This window comes from Diadema antillarum, unplaced genomic scaffold (assembly GCF_040938485.1).
Source record: "Diadema antillarum isolate AM-2024a unplaced genomic scaffold, OU_Dant_1.0 scf00000008, whole genome shotgun sequence".
Classification (NCBI taxonomy): domain Eukaryota; kingdom Metazoa; phylum Echinodermata; class Echinoidea; order Diadematoida; family Diadematidae; genus Diadema; species Diadema antillarum.
In genome coordinates this window covers 4,372,009-4,392,433 of record NW_027270897.1, presented here as the reverse complement: position 1 = coordinate 4,392,433, position 20,425 = coordinate 4,372,009, and the positions used below count along the sequence as shown (strand labels likewise).

General features: G+C 37.4%; 1 protein-coding gene across 2 annotated transcripts in view; it reads left to right on the top strand.

Moving 5' to 3' along the window:
* LOC139718960 (NAD(+) hydrolase SARM1-like) overlaps positions 1–20,425 on the top strand; it is a 63,226-nt gene that overhangs the window by 24,827 nt on the left and 17,974 nt on the right. For both annotated transcript variants that reach the window (XM_071630416.1, XM_071630409.1), the window contains exons 3-5: positions 14,643–14,823; positions 15,736–15,856; positions 17,106–17,338. In XM_071630416.1, coding sequence (XP_071486517.1) covers positions 14,643–14,823; positions 15,736–15,856; positions 17,106–17,338 — 535 coding nt within the window. The remainder of the gene's footprint in view (positions 1–14,642; positions 14,824–15,735; positions 15,857–17,105; positions 17,339–20,425) is intronic.

Genomic DNA, 20,425 nt, shown 5'->3' with positions numbered 1-20,425 from the left:
ATTTCATTTTACTTCATTTCATTTCATAAAGTAGGTTTTCTACAAATTAAAATTATAACATATGCAAACCTATCAAACAGTATTATATAACAAAAATCCTAAAAACCTGTATAGTGAAGGAAATGTTTGATCAAAGTCACAGAATACACTTAAAATGGCTCCAGAGTATGCCAATATTGTATAAATTGAGATTCAAATGTAATGTGTGGGGGAACCTGCAGAACATCAATTCCTTTAATGGGGGTAGGTCTTTAGAAAAGAAGTCTGCACACAAACACAGCAATGGTGCATGCAAAAAACAACAGAGAGAAGTGAAAGGAGAAAGAAAAGAAAACAGATTTGACTTCACTATCAACTCACCCTAGAAAATTTTTTCCTGTGATTATTGGGAAAATTTGCATTGTTTGCATTCACATCATGTTCTTCATTGTTTATAACTGCTTGTAGTTTAGCAATGGTGCACATGACATTTGCACGTATGTCGTGAGAACTACACACAAACCATGCATGACTGTTTTATGGCTCCATAGTCTGAACACATTCACAGAAAATCTGTTCCAAATGTTGGACTTTGCCATGTTATCAGTATTCGTGTCCTTTGCAAATCGTTAGCATGCTCAGTGAAATCAGCACTTTACTAGAGGGGATGGTATCATACAACACAACATAGCTCAGGTAGACTCTGGAATCAAACCCATGTCATTCAGAGTGGGAGCACACACGCTATGAGCCAAATGATGGCCCTTGTCATGCACTAAACTGACGTAGGTATGTTATAAACATCTATTTCCTTTAGAATTTAAATCTGCAACTCCTGATACAACATTGCAGTTAGTTTAAAAGTGTATTTAATTTCCAATTATATATCGTGTTAAATTGTTGGTTTAAATTTCTTCACAGTGTACAGTATATCTTTCATCATTTCCAATCCTTTATTGGCTATAGTTTGTCAATGTTCTAAACAGATAATGTTGCTTAGTCAAAAATGATGAATTATTGCTTTTAAAGGGATCTTACAGTTTTGGTTGAGACCTAATTTCAGGTTTCTAACATTTTTTGGTGAGATAATGAGAAACCTCTCATGAAATATGAAAGAGCATGTAATTCTATGAGGAATTCAACATTTATTTGATGAAAATTGGTTTTGAAATGGCAGAGATATCCAAAAAAGAGTGATCCTAATAAAGTGTGGGACCCCCACTTTATTACGATCGCTTTGTTTTACTATGTTTTTGGATGTTTCAGTCATTCCAAACCCGATTTTCATCAAATAAACTTTGAATTCCTCTTAAAATGGTATATTCTGTACTATATCATAAACTTCTTGGTATCTCGTAAAAAGTTAAAAGCCCAATTTTCATCTCCACCAATACTGTACCATCCCTTTAAGTACATGTAGTCAACATTTTCTGTAGGAGGTACACAATCCCTTTTCAGAACAAAGGCCAGATCAGAAGCAAATTAGTGCAATCACATTTTTGTTGGCCTTTTATTGTTGCCATCTAGATTACCGTATTTACAGTGTACTAACAGAATGTACTTTACAACAGATAAGGCATATATATTTCAAATTGCTCTCAATTTCAATCACTAATTGAGAGGTATTTAACATATGTACAAGTACACTCACTGCTATCAGACATGTGGTTGGGAGGGATGACAGTTAACAGAGGATATTATGTAATCCCCAAAGAATTAATACAGGCCTTGGTGGTTGAGAAGCAGAGTAGCAATCCGTAATCAGCGGGATTTGCTCTGCGTGTGATCCATCTGTGCCATTGAAAGGAGCCTACGAGAGTGACTCATGATGGACCAGCTGCTCATGGTTACATGATGCACAATAAAAGCAAATCATTGACAGGGAAGAAATTTTGATATTTCAGGAAAGGATCGAAAATTGTGGTTTGATATATGGAGCAATTGCAAAAAGTATGTCACACACTTTCATTTAGCAATGTGCAGTTTTTGTACTAGATATCTTGAGTAGATTATCATCAACAATTGAATTTGCTATTTCGATGATTTGTGTCATTTTTGTGGTTAGTAGAAATGTGCACATGCAGCTGTAGTTAATAACCATGCTAGAAAAAAAATTGCAGAGAAATGTATCTTGGTTTATATTATTAAATTTGTTAAATAAGTTAAACACAGTGAGTATGCAAGGAGCTCCTCTTTATAATATTCAGATGTAGCTAAATAATGGTGGGTTTAAAAGTCATGTGGCTACGTCATTATCGAGACATATAATATTTTTAGCAAACATTGAATACCTCTCTTGTTCTTGTCAAAAAGTTGTAATGTGGTCATCATCATGAATTCTGTAGTGATGCTGTGTCCACTAATGAGTACTGCTGGTTGGGGACAGGGTGTTGTCAGTCTCAGTGCTCCGTCTCTCAGTGCCTATGAGGAGATAATTATCTGACTCGGCACTGCTGAACTAATTTAATGAATAACAAGTGTGTGCATTTATACCAGTGTGTCTGCATAATTGGCCTTTTATTGTATTAAGGTGAAGAGGGGAAGAGATAGTCAGTGATCACAAACCACTCAATATATGTTATCAGTATCACTAAGCCTTTACATGAGTAAAAGTAACTGCCTTTTGAAGCCGTGTATCTGTCTTACTGATCTCTTTGATAGTCATACATGTAGCTCATAGTGTTGGTATACTTTATGTGTTTTATACACTCATAGGATGTCTTAGTTTGAACTAAACCTTGCTGTGAAATTTACCATTGACTTGAAGAAATGCTCAAGGTACACCACTGTGCATGTTTATTCTAGTCTGAAGTAAGTAATGATAATGAGCTAAAATTTAATGATTTTTATAGGTTTGTTAGCACTCTTGTGCAGTCAAGCTGCACACTGGCACTGGTCCGGCGGTCCGGGACCGGTAAAAATCACTGTCGGACCAGTACGTTTTTCAGGAATGGACCAGTAAAAAGTGGGAAAACTGGGTACCTATTGGTCCGACAGACAGGTTGGACCAGTAGAAAAAGTGGGTTAGTGTGCATCCCTCGATAAAGTACATCAGTAAGAGTTTACTAGGATTTTTTTTTTTTTTTTTTGGGGGGGGGGGGGGGGTCAAAACAACTTGTAGCTTCCAATGTACATTCTAACACTAATTTACTTAATAGCTTGTTTTTAATAACTCTGTCATCACAATGTTCCAAAGCAAGTATAGCAATTTCTGATCATGTAGAATCATTCAAAGTCTGAGTATCCAGGGTATACGAGGACCAGCCACATGGCAGTAGAATGAGAAGCTCTGATAGCATGAGATGAGATGAGATGAGATGAGATGAGATGAGATGAGATGCAGGATAGGAGAGACAATAATTATTGCTGATTGCCATCTGCTTGTGCTTGCAGCATGTACGGTATGACCTCCCTGGTATGCTGAATGCTGGCCACAGAGGAAGGTCATATTATGTAGACATTGTGTATGGAGGAAGCAAAGCAATCATTGTGAGCTACAATGTACAGGAGAACATTCGTCCCAGAGGAGCAGTGATTTAAGATAAAATCAGTTAATGTGTGCTAGTAAAGATCATCGAAAATTCAGGGATATCTCTTGATCAGAATTATTCGAGAAATATCCATTTGAGGAAGAGCGTAGTCTTGCTGTAACAGTAATATATCCGTAATGTATACAATGTACAAAATGCAAGGTGCTACAATAAGCACTTGCCTGATGGCCTGGGACATGTGAAAATCAAAGTCGGGTAAGTGTTTTGGAACAATGAGAAAAATGCCCAAATTGGGCAAGCAAAAAGTCTTGAAGCCACCTTTTTTTTTCCCACTCCCCCCCCCCCCCCCAACTCTCAAAGTCATACAGAAGCCCAAGGGTAATGACTGTTTCAGTGATGCAACACACTCTGAAGGTACTGTTTACCGTTGGGAGCAGTGATTTAAAAAATGTTGAGATTTATATCACTTTTGATGCATGTGTGTAGGTCAGTTGTATCACAGAACATCCTATTACATGAAAATTTTGCAATAAAGCCTAAAATATAGGGAGATATCACTATTTTTCTGAATAAACTATAATTGTAGACGGTTTAGTCTAGAAACAATCTTATTATTCAACTATTGTTCACATTTTGTAATGATTCTTAACATTGATTATACTGATTCAAATTTCTACATTGTTTGTTTCTATCCCTAACTCACCTTTTAAAACTATTTTGAAGCACTAAAGGCATTAAAGCTGGATTTTTGTTTCATCTGCATATGGTAAATAATGCCTTTAATTCAATTTTGACGGCAACTTTCCAACACTTCTGCAAAGAAGCACCAATGTAATGCGACACCAACACCTGATTGAACCAAGTTTGTTAATCCAATTTAAGTATGGGAATCAATATGTGCTGTTTATTTGAATGATTGTGTTTTATTCAGCCCTTGATTAACAAGAGATTTTTAAATTCATTAAAAAAAATTTTTTTTGGACTTTCTTTTTGGGCGAGTAAAATTCATGTTTAGGCAAGGGTTCTGCAACAGTTTGAAAATCTGCTAGCTCGATCAGGCAAGTGGTAAAAAAAAAAAAATTATGTACAGTAGTACCTGGCAATATACTTTTGTAGTCATGATGTTTGCTTGGTAAACACATGTTAGAAACCAAAAATAGTAAATTATAGTCTGAACTGCATAGTGTAGCTCAATTCTGAGAGCATTGAAGTACATGTGCAAAAGGGTTAGCAAATAGCTTGTACTGTGTAACTCTCTGATAGCCATACGAAACTTAGTCATATACGTTGTACCTTCAGCACGATGCATAGATATGAAAAGTTAATTGTTACAATCTCCATTGTGATTACTGCACACCTGTACACCTCACCCTGGATCAATGTCTGTACTGGCAGTTCACTGTCGAGTGTAACCAGTGGATGATATGGAACAGTGCCACGTCTTAGCAGAAACTCTCTTCCTCTTCAGTGTGTGTGACGATTCACGGAAGCACTAAATTGTCTAATAATGCAGGATGAATTCACCAGTGCCATCAGGCAGATTGAAAGAGGTCTTAATATGTTGCAATGACCAGAATGTTAGAAAGGCAAAGAACCAGTTGCAAAATCGTTCAGCTTGTGACATTGATTTTAGTAGGTGCTAGACAGGGGTCATATTTCATCAAGCAGTCCTTGGATGGCTGTCTTCAAAAGGGAAAAGAGTTTACTGGTAGACAAATCCCAAAGCTTGCTTTCACATGTGAAGTGAACAGGCATGACAGATTTGTAGACGAGTGGCCGTGACAACTTTGTCACTGGTTAAAGGACTGAGTATGTATAGTGAAAGGGTGTCTAGGGAGCCACAGACACACAAATGCAGGTTTGGTAGGTCTCTCTGTTTATATTGTTGACAGTTTTTAGGCCAAGTAAAAAAAGAAACCAGTTTCTCGTCCTCGCGCGCATCGATTTTGGCCGCCGCATCGATTTTTTTACTATTTACTATTTTCAAAATGGCGCTGAAAATACCAAGAAATTCATAATTCTCGTCCCAGCCCGCTCCCCGCCCGCATCGATTTTCAGTTGCCGCATCGACTTTTTTGATATTTACTATTTTTTCGACAAAAATTTTCCGAAAAAAAATCGACAATTCGCCTACCAATCGTGATGTCTCATTTCTAATTAGGCCTTGCGTCCTCTACTTAGCTGTAGTACGTGTAGCTTCTGTAGTGCGTATGTAATAACGCATGCATTTCACACTGCGAGCTCGGCAAGAAGGAATGACCCACAAAGCAGTCGAACTGTAGTTGGATATGGGATGGGCGTGGGCGGGCCTGGGCGGGCTCGCTGTGATGTACAGCGCACTCGGTACGTCGTGAACGCGATAGCGGCAACATTTTTGCGATCAGTCGCTGATATTCCACGCATATTTCGCGCATTGTTCGTATTTTTCCCCGTTTCTCATATTTCAAGCGGATGAATTGTACTGTACAAATGCTTGTGAGGATTGTATCGAGTTTGTAGGCCCTATATATTTTCATGTCATTGTGACTATGCGCATGTGTGTGCAGTGTCGGAAGGTACGGTGCCGGTGCAGTGGCCGTGCCACACCGTATTGGCAAAGTGTGCGTGTCTGTCGGGTAGCTGTCCAGGGTCGGTCACCGGTACCATCCCCTATATATGAGTCCTGTTTCATAAAGCTGTTTGTAAAGTTACGAACAACTTACGAGCGACTGGTGATCAGTTTTGATGTGCTATACTTAGCAGAATTTCCATAATTCAGCACAAGAACTGATCACCAGTCGCTTGTAAGTCATTCGTAACTTTACGAACAGCTTTAAGAAACACCCCCCTGGTCTGTCAGCTGTCTGCACGCACGCATGAACACATTCGAATGTGTAGTAGCCCGTACACTCTGCTCTGTAACGTTGCATCTGACGGCGATGTATAGTTCTATTTTGAAGAGAAAATGAATGCACTTTTCCAGCAAATGTAGAATTATCAAATGGGTGTATCTACAAAATAAATAATTTTCCACGGATTCTGGTTTATCTCGTATTTCTGCGGGATACTTTTCTTTACGATGTAAATTCACGGACACGGCCGTGAGTCGTATCATCTGTAGTGTGGTATACAATCATTCATCATCCAAATGATGAGTGATTATCAAATGTCTTTTTAGAACATGAAGAAACATCTTTAAATGTTTAATGCTACAATGCCATATCAGTATTATCTTGACATCCATCTGCAGTTTCCAGTTTCCAGTTGAATGCGCTACAATTGTACTGTGAAGAAATGCAGATACATACCAGCTGTGTGGACACAAAAAGTCACAAACACCAATGATGAATAAAGCAGTGTTTTGAATATCATGGAATTTATTTCAGTCGTACATTTTTTGTTGAAAAACATGTTTTATACCTGTTTCATTTGATAGCACAATACATCAGAATTGCAAGTACACTGGTATCAGAAATGCCATTACAATACCAAATACCAGTATTAAGATGGTCATTTTCCCTTGACATCTGTAGTGGAAAGAAAAAGCAAATGTATTTCTGCATGCATGAAGTTTCATTTCAAGTATGGTACATAATCTATTTGTTTGAAAATGCACAGAGTGCAGGCAAGACATACACTTGGGACCTGGTCTCTCATAACACAGCTACCAGAGTGATGTATTTCATTTCATAAATTGGATATAGAAAATAGTAAAGCCCTCTCTCGTTACCTTTCTCAGAATTATCGGACGAGAACACATATTACACCATGTACTTTCATTTTGACAATCCTCGAAAAAATAGTAAGATATCAAATAGTAAGGACCTCCCTCATCGCCTTGCTCAAAAAACCCGGACGAGAAACTACTACCTTGTTTTACTTGGCCTTATACTGCTTACCCAATTTGTTACTCAAACTTGTGCTGCCCTTTCTTCCTAAATATTTCTGTGGTAGAATGTTCCTCACAAAGGTATACTGTAGCATTACAGACACTGTTTGCTTTCTGATTCAAGTTTAATGATAAATTTGATGTGTAGACAGGCTGGCGTGTTGGTTGGGATGTAATGCAATTGATTATGCAAAAGGATACGTCCTCGAGTGTGAGGCTAAGTTGGGGAGGAAAGGGGAGTGTTTGGGATTGACAGGTGAACAGGATTCCCTCCTTGTGTTTGTACACTGCCATGGAAAAACTGAATGGGGTATATTTAGAGAGCAGTACATAATGAATCACTGTCCCATTCTTATATCAATAACATTCATTATAGAAATACAATACTAGTAAGAGAATTGTCATATTCATACATGTATGTTCCATTCATGTATGGTATGATTCATACTCTTTGGAGAAACAGAGATAATACACATTATATGACGTGTCAAAAATTTGACTATGAATGGACCTGGACAATCTTTCAGACCTGTAAAGAACACATGGTATTCGGTTAAGTACAAAACATCCATATTTTGTACGATAAAAAATCACTGGGACAGCAGGCCTGGGTGCAGCAATGACTCAAAGAGAAAATAGCACATCCATGAAACAAAGGATCTCTATTGTAAACAGTAGCATATCCCAAGTACATTCACCTTTGTCAAAGGAATTGCTTCTGCCTGTGCTACTGTAAATGCAATTGGCTAGTATACAAAATTCTAATGATAAACTTGTGCTGCAGTTCTTATAAGATATCAGAAATGGGTGAAAGAACAAGTGGACAAATTTTGACCACCACCTGGACATAGTACAATGTATGTAGGGTAATGAAAAAGTTCACCACTATTGTAAGACACAAATATTATGAAACATGAATATCAATGACATCATAAATGGGATTTGTAAGCCTGGATGGCAGGTGGTGCTCAAGGAGAACTCATCAAACTCTGAAGCATATGCCAGATTCCCAATCCTATTAATGACTGGTTATTAAAAGTTGTGTAAGTGGATTAAACATCATAATTATGGTATCCATGCATTTTGTATAATAGGCTGGATAACTTTTAGGTGGAAATACATGTACGTGTGGAAATGTATGTCGCAATGGTGCTTTTTAACTTGATCTCATGACTGCTGACAGTTAATCAGAGTACACTCTTCTATGTATGAATACAGTATTAACATCCACATTTTGACTGGCCAGCTTCTTTTCATATGGAATATTTGTTAATTAATTTTTTAGATATGTGACATACACTGCACTATTTGCGAGCAAAAGAGACAGATGTGCGCCGGATCAGCGCTTTTTGCGATTCCATGGGGGCTCGGTCACACTGACCTAAAGTCGGGTAAACGCATGAATCACGTAAGAAATTAGGCTTCGCGTGCTTGTCTGTCAAGAATTTGACCATTTTCGCTGATTTACGCGATGAAAATCACTGATGAATTGCTCAAGAATTACGGAAAGATCACGCAAAACATGGGTTTGATGTGCACCTTCGGCAGCAGGATTTGGCCTGACGGGATATGATAAAATGGCCGTTTTAATATAGCGCCAATCATACGTGAGTTATTAGTGATACATCAGTGATTCATCAGTATTTCATAAGTATTACATGCGCTTATTTACGTGTTCTGTGAGAGATATATACGCCAATTGATTTTTTTTCAGTGATTGTCAGTGATACGTAGGTGTTACAAGTGCGAAACATGCATCATAATGTCTGCTAATTGTCAGTGGAAAGTCGTCGGTGAACGCAATTGCGGCGACATTTCGTGAACGATCACTGATATTCCACGCATATTTTGCTCATTGTTCGCGTAAGAACTACGCAAACTACGCAAAAATTACGAAAAACAGCGCAATACTGCGTAAACTTTAGTGCGAAGCCGAGTTTTGAGCTGCTCAAAACTCGGAATCGCGTAAAGCGCCGATCCGCCACACATCGGCTGACAACTACGAAGGTTCCACGTCAGACAAACTCATGAAATGCGCAAACCGCGCATGCATCGCATAAGGCTCAATTTTTTTTTAACGTGGTTCATGCGTTTACGCGACTATTGGGTAGTGTAACTGGGCCTTGAGGTTACTCAGTGTAGTGAGAGAAACTGCTGAATGCATTACACATGTAGGCCTACATAACTTTAATTTTGTGGAGTTTGTTTCAATTTCTTGTTTCTCATAATTTGCCTCGACCATTTTTTTTCTCCAGTTGTGTGCTCACATTCAATCAGTAAATTTCTTTTTGTTTATGAATAAGATGATTCCTTTTATTGGAAAGAAATTCTTATATCATCAATACACACATACCTTTAGATCAGGAACATAATGAAATACTGTATACGCCATATATTTAGTGAGTCTAAATTTTCGCGAATTGGGACTCCCGATGCGATCATGGAGTATTGTACTGAATGGAGAAATGTATGTGTGCGTGTCACATTCATATCGGGATCAGAGTCATTATTTCGCATGTCTTTAATTTTGCGAATAGCACCTGACTTGCAAAATTCGTGAAGATAAAAACCTCCCAAAATATTCGTCATAAACAGCAGCTGATAAATGATGAGGTAACGATGATAATTATTCACAAAATCTGTGACGTAAGAAGTGTACTGTAATGAGTGAACAGGAAACCAAATTTATGGCTTGCTAAGAATTATTTGACCAGACAAACCAGGCATGAAAGTGGTGCCAGTGTCATGTAGCCATGGTTACTAGCTTATACAGCAACCTCCAATTACCTTCAGACAAGTGCCAATATAGAGCAGTGTAGAGGCCTGCCCCAGTTCTGATTGTTTACTATTCCCTGACACCAGCATTGTTTCAGTGTTGTTTTATCTATGTAATATAGGAGTTTTGAGAACTATACCTTGAGAATCATACCTCTAAGACAGTCATAGTTACTGTACAACTATGCCTAGTCCACTTTCTCAACCTCTTTATTTTAATCATGGCTTACCTTTATCAGATTTTGACAGCATTCCATAGCCCTTCTCATTTAAAAAGCCTAAGATAGTATCATTCCTAATTATACCAGGTACTAAAATGAGCCATTTGACTAGAATGCAATTGTACATTGTTTAAATCCTTTCTTAAACTACATTGACAAACACTACATCTACGAAAGACAAGCTCCTTACGTCTTTCTTACCTGATGGTATTAAACACTGATGGGATTCATTAAAAAAAAAAACAAACAAACAAAAACAAAAACAAAAACACACACACACACACACACACTGCCACATTGAAGAATATCAGTACAATGGGTAGACTGAGGCGTGTTAGGATGAATAAAGTATTCATGCATTTATATGTGTGCTGACATGAAGCCAGAAATAAATGAGACATACATATACTGTAGAGAGAAATAGATTAGCTCCCAAACTTCCTGCATGTGTGCAGGTTGCTGTAAATCCACCTCATTGAGAGTATGGCAATATGTGCATTGTGAAAAGGATGTTTTATTAGAATGGCACATTGATGGAAACATAGTCATCACCCAAGGTCATGGGCGTATACTGCAATTTGCTTTGTGTGTAATTTCCATGGGCTTGATATTGTTATAAATCAAGTTAACTCATCAAAAATGTCTGTCTCTGTAAATTACTTATTATAGGCTTGCTATTATAGTAGGTATGTTTTATAAAGATTTCTTCGGATGCTAAGCAGAGTGGAACTGCCGCCTCTGTACAAGCTTTAATTCATGTTTGAGTTAGATTTTATTGCTTATTATAAAGTTTTAAAAAATGTAAAGAAGGGCTGATGAATTATGAAATTACAATTGAAAGTCAATCTAATTCAATTAAATGACAAGAGCTCTTTCTATTGTTAATCTAATGTTGATGTGAAAACAGTATGATAACCATTCAATTTTCAAATCTGAATCTTTTGTAGTCATGCAAAAGGATGATGTCTTCTGAAAGATATTCAGTCTTTATCTGTAATGTTTGTTGTCATAGCAACTCATTACCTGCAAGCCTAAATCTTGTAAGATTATATGTGTGTAAGCTCAGGTTTGTGGTGAGCAATTACTGATGCCACATTGTATCAATATCATTGACTCTATCACTTCTCCATGAATGACTGATGATTTTCTCCTTGTAGGTGTAGGCTGTTTGTTAAACTAATTTGTATTGTTGCATTATTGTAATCTTACTGTAAAAGTGGATGTTTTTGCATTTTCTTCACGCTCAGCCAGGTTAGATGAAATTTGCATACTGTAAAAGCGGTTTCTTTCGCGATGGTTTAATTTTCGCGCTTTTCGCGCTTTGAGGTTGAACCGCGAATTTAACATCACGCGAAAATGTTTTGAACTCGTCGCTTGTTACAATGCTATCATTACCGACCGCGAATTTAAACACACGCGAAAAAGTCGGCACCGATAGAAACCACTTTTACAGTATTCTTATCCGCAGAATCAAGATGTTAATTGCTAGAACATATAGCAAGAAAAGAAAATTCATGATTTTGTTTTTTTGCTGGTTTCTGGTTGTGTGAAATGCACAAAAATTTCCATTTTCACAGTAAGGCTTTTTTTTTTGGGGGGGGGGGAGAATATGATGCATTGTGTATCTTGACATGGTCATTGTACTCATACAGACAAATGAAGAGACAGAGATAGAAAGAGAGTGAGATATAACGTAGATAGATAGATAGATAAACAGATAGATAGATAGAGAGAGAGAAGGCAAGAAGAGGACTATTGTGCAACGAAATAAACCAGAGTGATTTGTGGTTTGCAGTGTACTATGACGATCACGTAGCAGCACATATTATGTGAGTAGTTTACTGGAAAATTGCTCACAGTGGTGTGGGCCATACACACACAACACACACACACAACACACAGACACACATGCCAATGAGCACCTCAGAACACCAGGAAATATTCAGCATATGGGGGATGCACTGTCCAATCATGGATGCTGTGTAGCAATGCTGATGCAGCTTGGATGACATGCGAATTTAACCTGCGGATAGCAGATGACCAAGGAAAGGCGAACGTTTATTCTTTTTCCCTGCCCGCCCAATTCTTGGCTACTCCCCCATTATTTTATGATGCACTCATGAAGATTTGGACTTCTTATGTACACGGTGCATCATTTCCTACTCAGTAGAAACGTTCATCCTTATTCTCATGTTAACTATCTTCACTTTATTTCTCCTGATTTTTCATGTGTGGTCATCATTATCACCATCTTTTTATAATTCTTTTTATGCCTCCGCAACGAAGTGGCCGGAGGCATTATGTTTTCGGGTCGTCCGTCCGTCCGTCCGTCCGTCCGTCCGTCCGTCCGTACGTCCGTACGTCCGTACGTCCCGTTTTGTTTTTGTCGATATCTCAAGAACCGTGTGGTGGTTTTACATCAAACTTGGTATGAGGGTATATCCTTGGGGGATAATACTTTGTGTGGATTTTAGGGTCACAGGGTCAAAGGTCAAAGGTCACAGGTTATTTTGTGAAAAAAAAAATGGAAATTTCATGTTTTTCTCCATATCTCGCAAATGGTTTAAGGTATCTTCATGGAACTTAGTATATATGCTTGTACTGATGGGCAGTGATTATCTAGGGAAGTTGGGGTCGTGGGTCAAAGGTCAGGGGGTCAAAGGTCAAGGTCAACTCCTCAAAATATCACTACTTTCCTTAGAATGCAATATGCCTGAAGGTTTTTTTTTTTAAACTTGATGTATGGCATGTATTACCCAATATATATTTTTGGGGAAGTTTCTTGCCAAAAGGTCAAAGGTCAAAAGTCAAAGGTCAAGTGAAAGTGCTAAATTGCACTTTTTCCTCCATATCTCGAAAGTAACTCCAGGTATCATCATGAAACTTACATATTTATGCATGTTCAACCTAACAGTGATTCTCTTTGGAACTGTGAGGTCAAAGGTCAAAGGCCAGGTTTAGATAATGCTATTTTCCCATTTGATACTGAAATTATACTTTTCCTCAATACCTTGAAAATTACTCAATGCATAAACTTATAAAAGGGTCAAAAGTCAAGTAAAAATCATCAGTTCCCCAAATACCTGCACTCTGACATTTTAATCATTCATCCAATTGAACCTAGTTCTAGGAAAGTGAACATTCAGCACATTTGTGTCAAACCTGTCCTTTTAATATTTTGCCAATTGTGTGAAACTGTCATCACACATTGTCAAGACATTGTACTATAGACCTATTAGGAGAACCATGCATTATGGCGGAGGCATATCAGTAGCCGTAGCGATATGTCTAGTTTATTGTTATCACCATCACTTTAATAATAACCACAATTACCAGCATGGCCTTTAATCATTCTCATATATATATATGTTTGGTTTTTTTTTTTTTTTTTTTTTTTTTGGAGGGGGGGAGTACATGCCTTTTTAAAGTACTTTATTGCTGAAAACATCATGGTATCAATTCATCTATCTGTCTATCTGTCTGTCTGTCCTTTTGTCTGTATCTACACACTGTATTTCCTTTTATGGATGTTCTTGCACGGGATGAAAACAACTGAAGGTAGGAGCAGTGATGCTTAGTGTGTTAATATACAGTTTTGCAAAGACACATTGATTAGATTTATAATATCATGTCAAAGACAAGAAGTTAAATTCATTTAATGTGAAGGGTGAAGAGTCAATTGTCACAATCAAGTTTTGAAAGTTTCTAGTTTATATGAAAACACCAGAAGCATTCATAGACATTCATGGATCTATTGTTGTTTTTATAACTTATGTAGCTGTTCGGAATAGTGACTCACATTTGTGATCTACAGTATTTGGGCTCGTGAAAAAGCTAGGGCTCCACTGAGCAATTAATGACATTTGATTGATGGCAACATGTAATAAAATGATATTTAATTTGAGGTGGCATTCTCATAAGGCATTGCTTTTGATGATGTATAAAGTGTCAAAAATAAATATGTACAAGGCAACATTTTGAGGTGTTCTTTTCCAAGATGTGTAAATTTTGCAATTATGCTTAATTTTGGAAAAAGCCATATTTACCATTTTGATAGCATATTACACAGATACTTACTTTGAAGAAAGCTAGATTTGGCATTTTGGTAGCATTATTATTACAAAACTTTGGAACTTGTGATAATACTGTTACACATATCTGCATTAAGTCTTACAGTCAATGTTTATCATTTCATGCATGATAGTCTACAGTTGAAATCTGTTAGAGTTCAACACAGTAAGTTATGTTAGCTGTAAGAATAATGACAACTAATTCATGGTTTCTCATTCCTGCCCACCATGTCAACAGGTATTCCATGACATCAATGTGGTAGGCTCCCTGCGACAGGTGGCAAGCTCCAACAATGAGATTGCTTCCAAGCTGGCCATCCAGGCCCTGCGTACTATTGGAGAGGAGATCCCAGCCAAGCTCTCCTTTAACATCTCTTGCTGGAGTGTCAAGGAGGTCCAGATGTGGGTCAAGAACATTGGTGAGTTTTTCCTGTGCTTCAGACCGGGAGTGTTATGTGCATTTGTTAGCTTCTATCTTTACATTGAAGGGTCACTTGGTGAAAATAGTATCATATTGGTAGATTTAGATCTTTTTTTGCCAAAAAGAAAAAAATTAATGACCTCTCCAATTGTCTAAAGAACTAAAATGTATCATATGGTAGAGACAAAACTTTGACATACATGGAGTATTATACTGTATTTAGCTGAGGAGGAAGGAAGTATAGATACTAACAAACAAATAGATTTTGAATATTTCTGCCCAGTCCTATGGCAACTGATTTTCATTGAAGATTTAAAACTTTGAGGTTGTGACATGTTTGTTGGTTCACTTGTAAGCAAATGTATGATGAACTGTAATTTTTCAGTAGAAAGTTCATCATATAGATTTCAATTTTAGACATGACATTGAATGGTATTCTGTGCCAATGGTATTGTAAGGAGATGTTGCTACTCGTACAAAGATCAGTGAGTTCTTTTTGTTTTATTTACATACATTACCACTGCCAAGACTGAGTAAATAGCTAGTCATTGCATAATCAAGCAAAAATTGAAACTGGGTCACCTGTTGGCCCTTAATGCAAATGACATATTTAGTTTTTATGTAAGATTTCGATTCATCCAGGTAGCAAGCTAAAAGCGTGTAAATTAAATCTGTTCGACTGTAGACTTACTTGTGAAAATCACGTAGAGAACAGTTTCGTGACTCGTCCGTTCTCTCCTTGATTTTCACAAGTAAGTCCAGTCGAACAGATTTAATTTACACGTTTTTTATGTAAGGCTTTGTCTTTGGCTTGTATTGGGTTTTATTCACTGATGTCTATTTTCATGTGTTCTCAATGTGCATGCCAATGATGACTACTCATCCGAGCTATTAAAAAATGTGATTGCAGGTTTCAGCAACTTTTGCTTTGGCTTTGAGAATCACAAAGTGGATGGAGACCTACTGCTGACAATCACTGAGCAGGAGCTGATCAAGGACATTGAGATGGAGAGCAGTCTTCTCAGAAGGAGGTGAGGATGGATAACTTGCTTTCAGGACATTCTCTACACACACACCTCACAGACAAATTTTGATTCTTGAACGAGAATGCAGGAGAGTCTGTTATATCATCGGACACTTATTTTTTGTTTGCTCTGAATTCCACCGTCAGAGGATGAAAATTTTAGCAAAAATAACACTATTCATGTACAAAGTCCTGAAAATTATGAATTTTGCAAAATTATGTGCATTATTTTATCTGATTTTGAAAATATACTTCAAGTTAACTCCTCCACAAAATGTTATCTTTTTGCACAGTGCAAAATTGAACTATGATTCTGAATATGATTTTTGTAATGGATTAATCACCATCTTTCACATCTTATTCATGCATCAGAATCACTAGTCATACCCGAAATTAACTCTACATATTGATACTGATTGGACGACAAAGAAAAGCGGCAAATGAGGCTCAAAGTTCATATTGTACAGTTAAAAGTCAAATATGAAAATTTTGAACAATTTATGCATCAAAATCTTGTGTTAAATCTAAATCTTCTGCTGGATCTGAGGTAAAATGTTAATTTCTTTAACAGCATTTCTGCATTTCTGTGTCTCATTGTGGTGATTTCAGCCCGTACAATGCTCAGTGAGATAGGTCTGCAGAGTCCCGTGTGTATAGAATATCATTATTACGCAGAGATACACGTTCGAAATTACAACAGTGTCTGGTAATACCATATCTATATATACACTAAATAATGAATGACATGTTTTGACACAATGAAAATTGTTGAAAAAAAAAGTTTATACATCAGTGATGATTACAAATCAATTGACTCATGATAATTTAAAGTTTGGTATAGTATGTTTATGATTAACATGAGTGACAATGTGGCATGGTGTGGGAATTCAAATTTCAGTTTTGTATTTCTGTTATGTTTCCACTGAAAGAAAAACCCAATAAAGTGGCTATTAGTAAGAACCATCAGACAAACAGTTTGAAATCCCCCATAAGGACTCCAGACAGACAATTACTTGTGGGATAAAGTGCCTAATGACAATATGACTTTTCCTAACAGACTCAAAGTAGGAATTTCAAGACTGAAAATTTGTGGACTCATCCACTTAGAAACATAAGCTCCTTGTATCAGTTGACAAAGTGATGTGAAGAATGGTTAAAACCTGTAGTTCTGACAGATATGAATTAGGCATCAATATTCATTCTGACATTTTATGTGTGTGCTCTTCCCATCAAATTGACTCAATTTCGTAAAATAGATTTCTGAGGGAGCTAGCCCAGTTAAAGTCAAATTCCAACAGTGGTGACAAGGAGCTGTATGACTGGCTGAAGACACTAGGTCCAGAGTATCCCCAGTACACACACAATCTAACCCACTGTGGCATTGACATGAACCTTCTGCCCTTTGTCACCGATGGCCATCTTAAAGATGATGGCGGTATAACAAATGGTGTCCACCGTATGAAGATTCTCAAGGCAATCCATCCATGGGGTAAGTCTCTTTTCTTTCTCTCACTGGTCTCTTAGGGTGGGATTTCACGGAGCACGCGAACGATTTGCGAAGGACGCGAATGGCAAAATCCAGCATTCGTATTTTAGTCTGCAAAAGTTCGCCAAACGAACGTGAGGGTTCGGAAGCGTCGTCAGTTGTTCGCGAATGTCGTTTTTACTTCGGCAAGAATTTCAAAAAAGTTTGAAATCTTTTGCGAACCTTTTCCGCACACTTGGTCGTGATTTGCTCGTGAATTGTTCTCGAAAGTGTCTTTAAAGCCTCGTCATATGCGCAAGACCTTCGCAAGACACGCGCGATGTTCGCAAAATGTTCGTGAAACCCCAAACAGACTCCGAAACTTTGGAGAATGTCTCGCGTATGTTACGCGAAATGTGCGAAGTTTTTCCGATCATTTTACGACGTAATCGCAAACTGTTCGCGTACCTTTTGAGACACTCTCGCGAACGTTTAGCGCACGTTTGGGGGATGTATGACCTATACGTTTTCTACAAATAAAAATCGTAACATACATCTAAACATCAAAGAATTATTAACAACTACAGTAACAAAAGAAATTAAAGACTAGCAAAGAGAAATAAATATTTGATATAAAAAAAATCGCAGAATACACTTAAAATTGATCTAAAGTATGTAAAATTTCATTTGAACTATAGAGATTATGTGTTGGAGGAACTGCAAAAAAAAAAAAGAAGATCAAATGCTTTACTAGTGGAGATATGTCCTAGGGAAAAAATGGAGGCAAGCACACGATAGAGAAATGAGAGAAAAAGAAAGGAGAAATAGAGGAAAGAAAAAAATTCAACTCAAGACAGCTTCCACCTCTCCTTGGGTACATTTTCTCCCATGATTGTTTAAAATTCTTCGTTGTTCGCATTTCCGTCGCGTGTTCTTCGTGTACGTAACATGCTGTACTTTAGCAATGATACACACGACATTCGCACATACGTCGTGAAAACTTCGCACAAATTGCGCAAGAATAGTTTTCGGCTTCATTGTCGGAAAACATTCGGAGAAAAACTTTTCCGAATGTTGGATTTTGTCATTCGCGTCCTTCGCAAATCGTTCGCGTGCTCCGTGAAATCCCACCCTTACCCACCTCACTTCAACACATCCACACAAAGGCTTTCATTATTTGTTTTATGGGTAATCAGTGAACATTCATATTCAAGAGAATGTTAGGAATTAAGGTTGCAGTTCAGGGCTCTTCACTGCTTTGATTGTGGAAAACAGGTAATGGTCTGGATCAAAGTTCAAGAAGTGTTTGACAACTTCATGGAATGCAAGACATGGATACGGTCCAAGTTTGTCACGTGTACCACCAGACATGGTGGTTGATGTCTACAACATACACTGTATATTTATATAATGGCAAATTGAATGGTACAGAGATTCTTTCAGAACATTACTGCATTCTAGGAAAGAAAACAATAAAAAAACATTGAAGCAATTTTGCTTTGATCACTTCACTATTTTACTCATGAAATTCAAAAAGAATGCTGCTAAGAAAGTTACTCAATTTTTGAATAACAGTAAATATGTCTGTATCACTTCAGCCTACTGACATTTTGAGAAGTTTACTAGAAAGTGTGCTTTGAAAAAAATAATGTGTGTAAGCAGTGCATATCTCATCAGTTAGTTGAAGAGGTTATTGATATGTAACATAGACCTTCATGATCAACGTAGGACTGGATGATGTACCTTGAAAATACAGTTTATAAAAATAGTATCGTGAATCAAGGCTGGCTGTGTATGATGCCATGTCGTCAAGCAGTGGTGAAATTGATTTATGTTAAGCAGCTATTGTGACTCCTGCACATACATTGCATATTCATAAATCATTGCAGCATGCAAGTTCAATGAGGACACAATCAGTCTTCAACTGAGCATCATTTGTTTACAAAAGTGAGGATGATTTGGTTTTTTCCATGTGAGGAGTGTCAACTCTTTGAAATTTATGTGGAATGGAAGTGCAGTACAAGCTGTATACTGTGGTAAGCAGCTGTGTTGATTTATGTGTCACTGCTACAATCAAATTTAACAAAATCCTATCTTTACAATCAGCTTCATGCAAACAGATTGTTTTTCTTTTATTGTTTCATGATTAAGTTTTAAACAAAATTCTTTTCTCATCAGAGACTTTATAGTGTGCCATAACCATGTTAAAGTCAAGTCACAAGTTATTTAATGCCCTCTACAATATCATTACAAACAAAAGTATCAATTTCAATTACAAATTGATATGCATTGATAAATAGTTGGATAAAGATAGTATGGGGGTTGACAAATCAGGAGAAGACCATTACAAAATCAATGCCAAATATTTGCCATGGAGAGTGACAGCTACTTCCATGAATTTGGCTTTAAACTCACTATGTTAATGACTGGCATAGGGTTGCATTTGTACCTATTGACTAATTCATGCAGTTAACCATAGAACAAAAGAAGCCCTTTGTTAGCTCCAAGGGAAGCCAGAGTCAGGTATAGTGTGTCTAGAAAGAGTCAGTTTGTCATCAAACCCAGGCAGAAGCAGGTGTCACACAGTAGCAGGCCTACTGTCATGATTTTTATCATCAGCCACAAGATGATTTAGGCAGATATTCTGACAGAGTGTGAATGAAGGACGTCCACATATAACTGGTGGGTACCACTAGACTTACTTGGCTCCTTGTGGAAGGCAAGCATTGCATCATTAGGCTCCTACCCAGGAGTTTCAAGGGGTGAGGTAAACTCCTTTAATACAGACAAGGATGTTATCTCTGTGGCTGTGGCATTTATTAAGGTGACAAAGGAAGGGAGGATATCACACACAAAGGAAAGAAGATGGCATAGAGTTGACAAGTTGTGAGGCTTCTGTCAGAGGTCAGCTTGACTAGTCCTGTCGCAAATATTGCCTTGTTCAGCAGATTAAGCATATAGATGAAATCAAAGTCACCACATAATAGGATGATAATTCAGGCAATGACATCACCTATATAATCAAACAGACCAATAAAAAACAGTTTTACCCATTTTAATTGAAATGCCTTTCCTAACTAGGCAAAGCTAGTGTAAACAGCTTAGCATTAA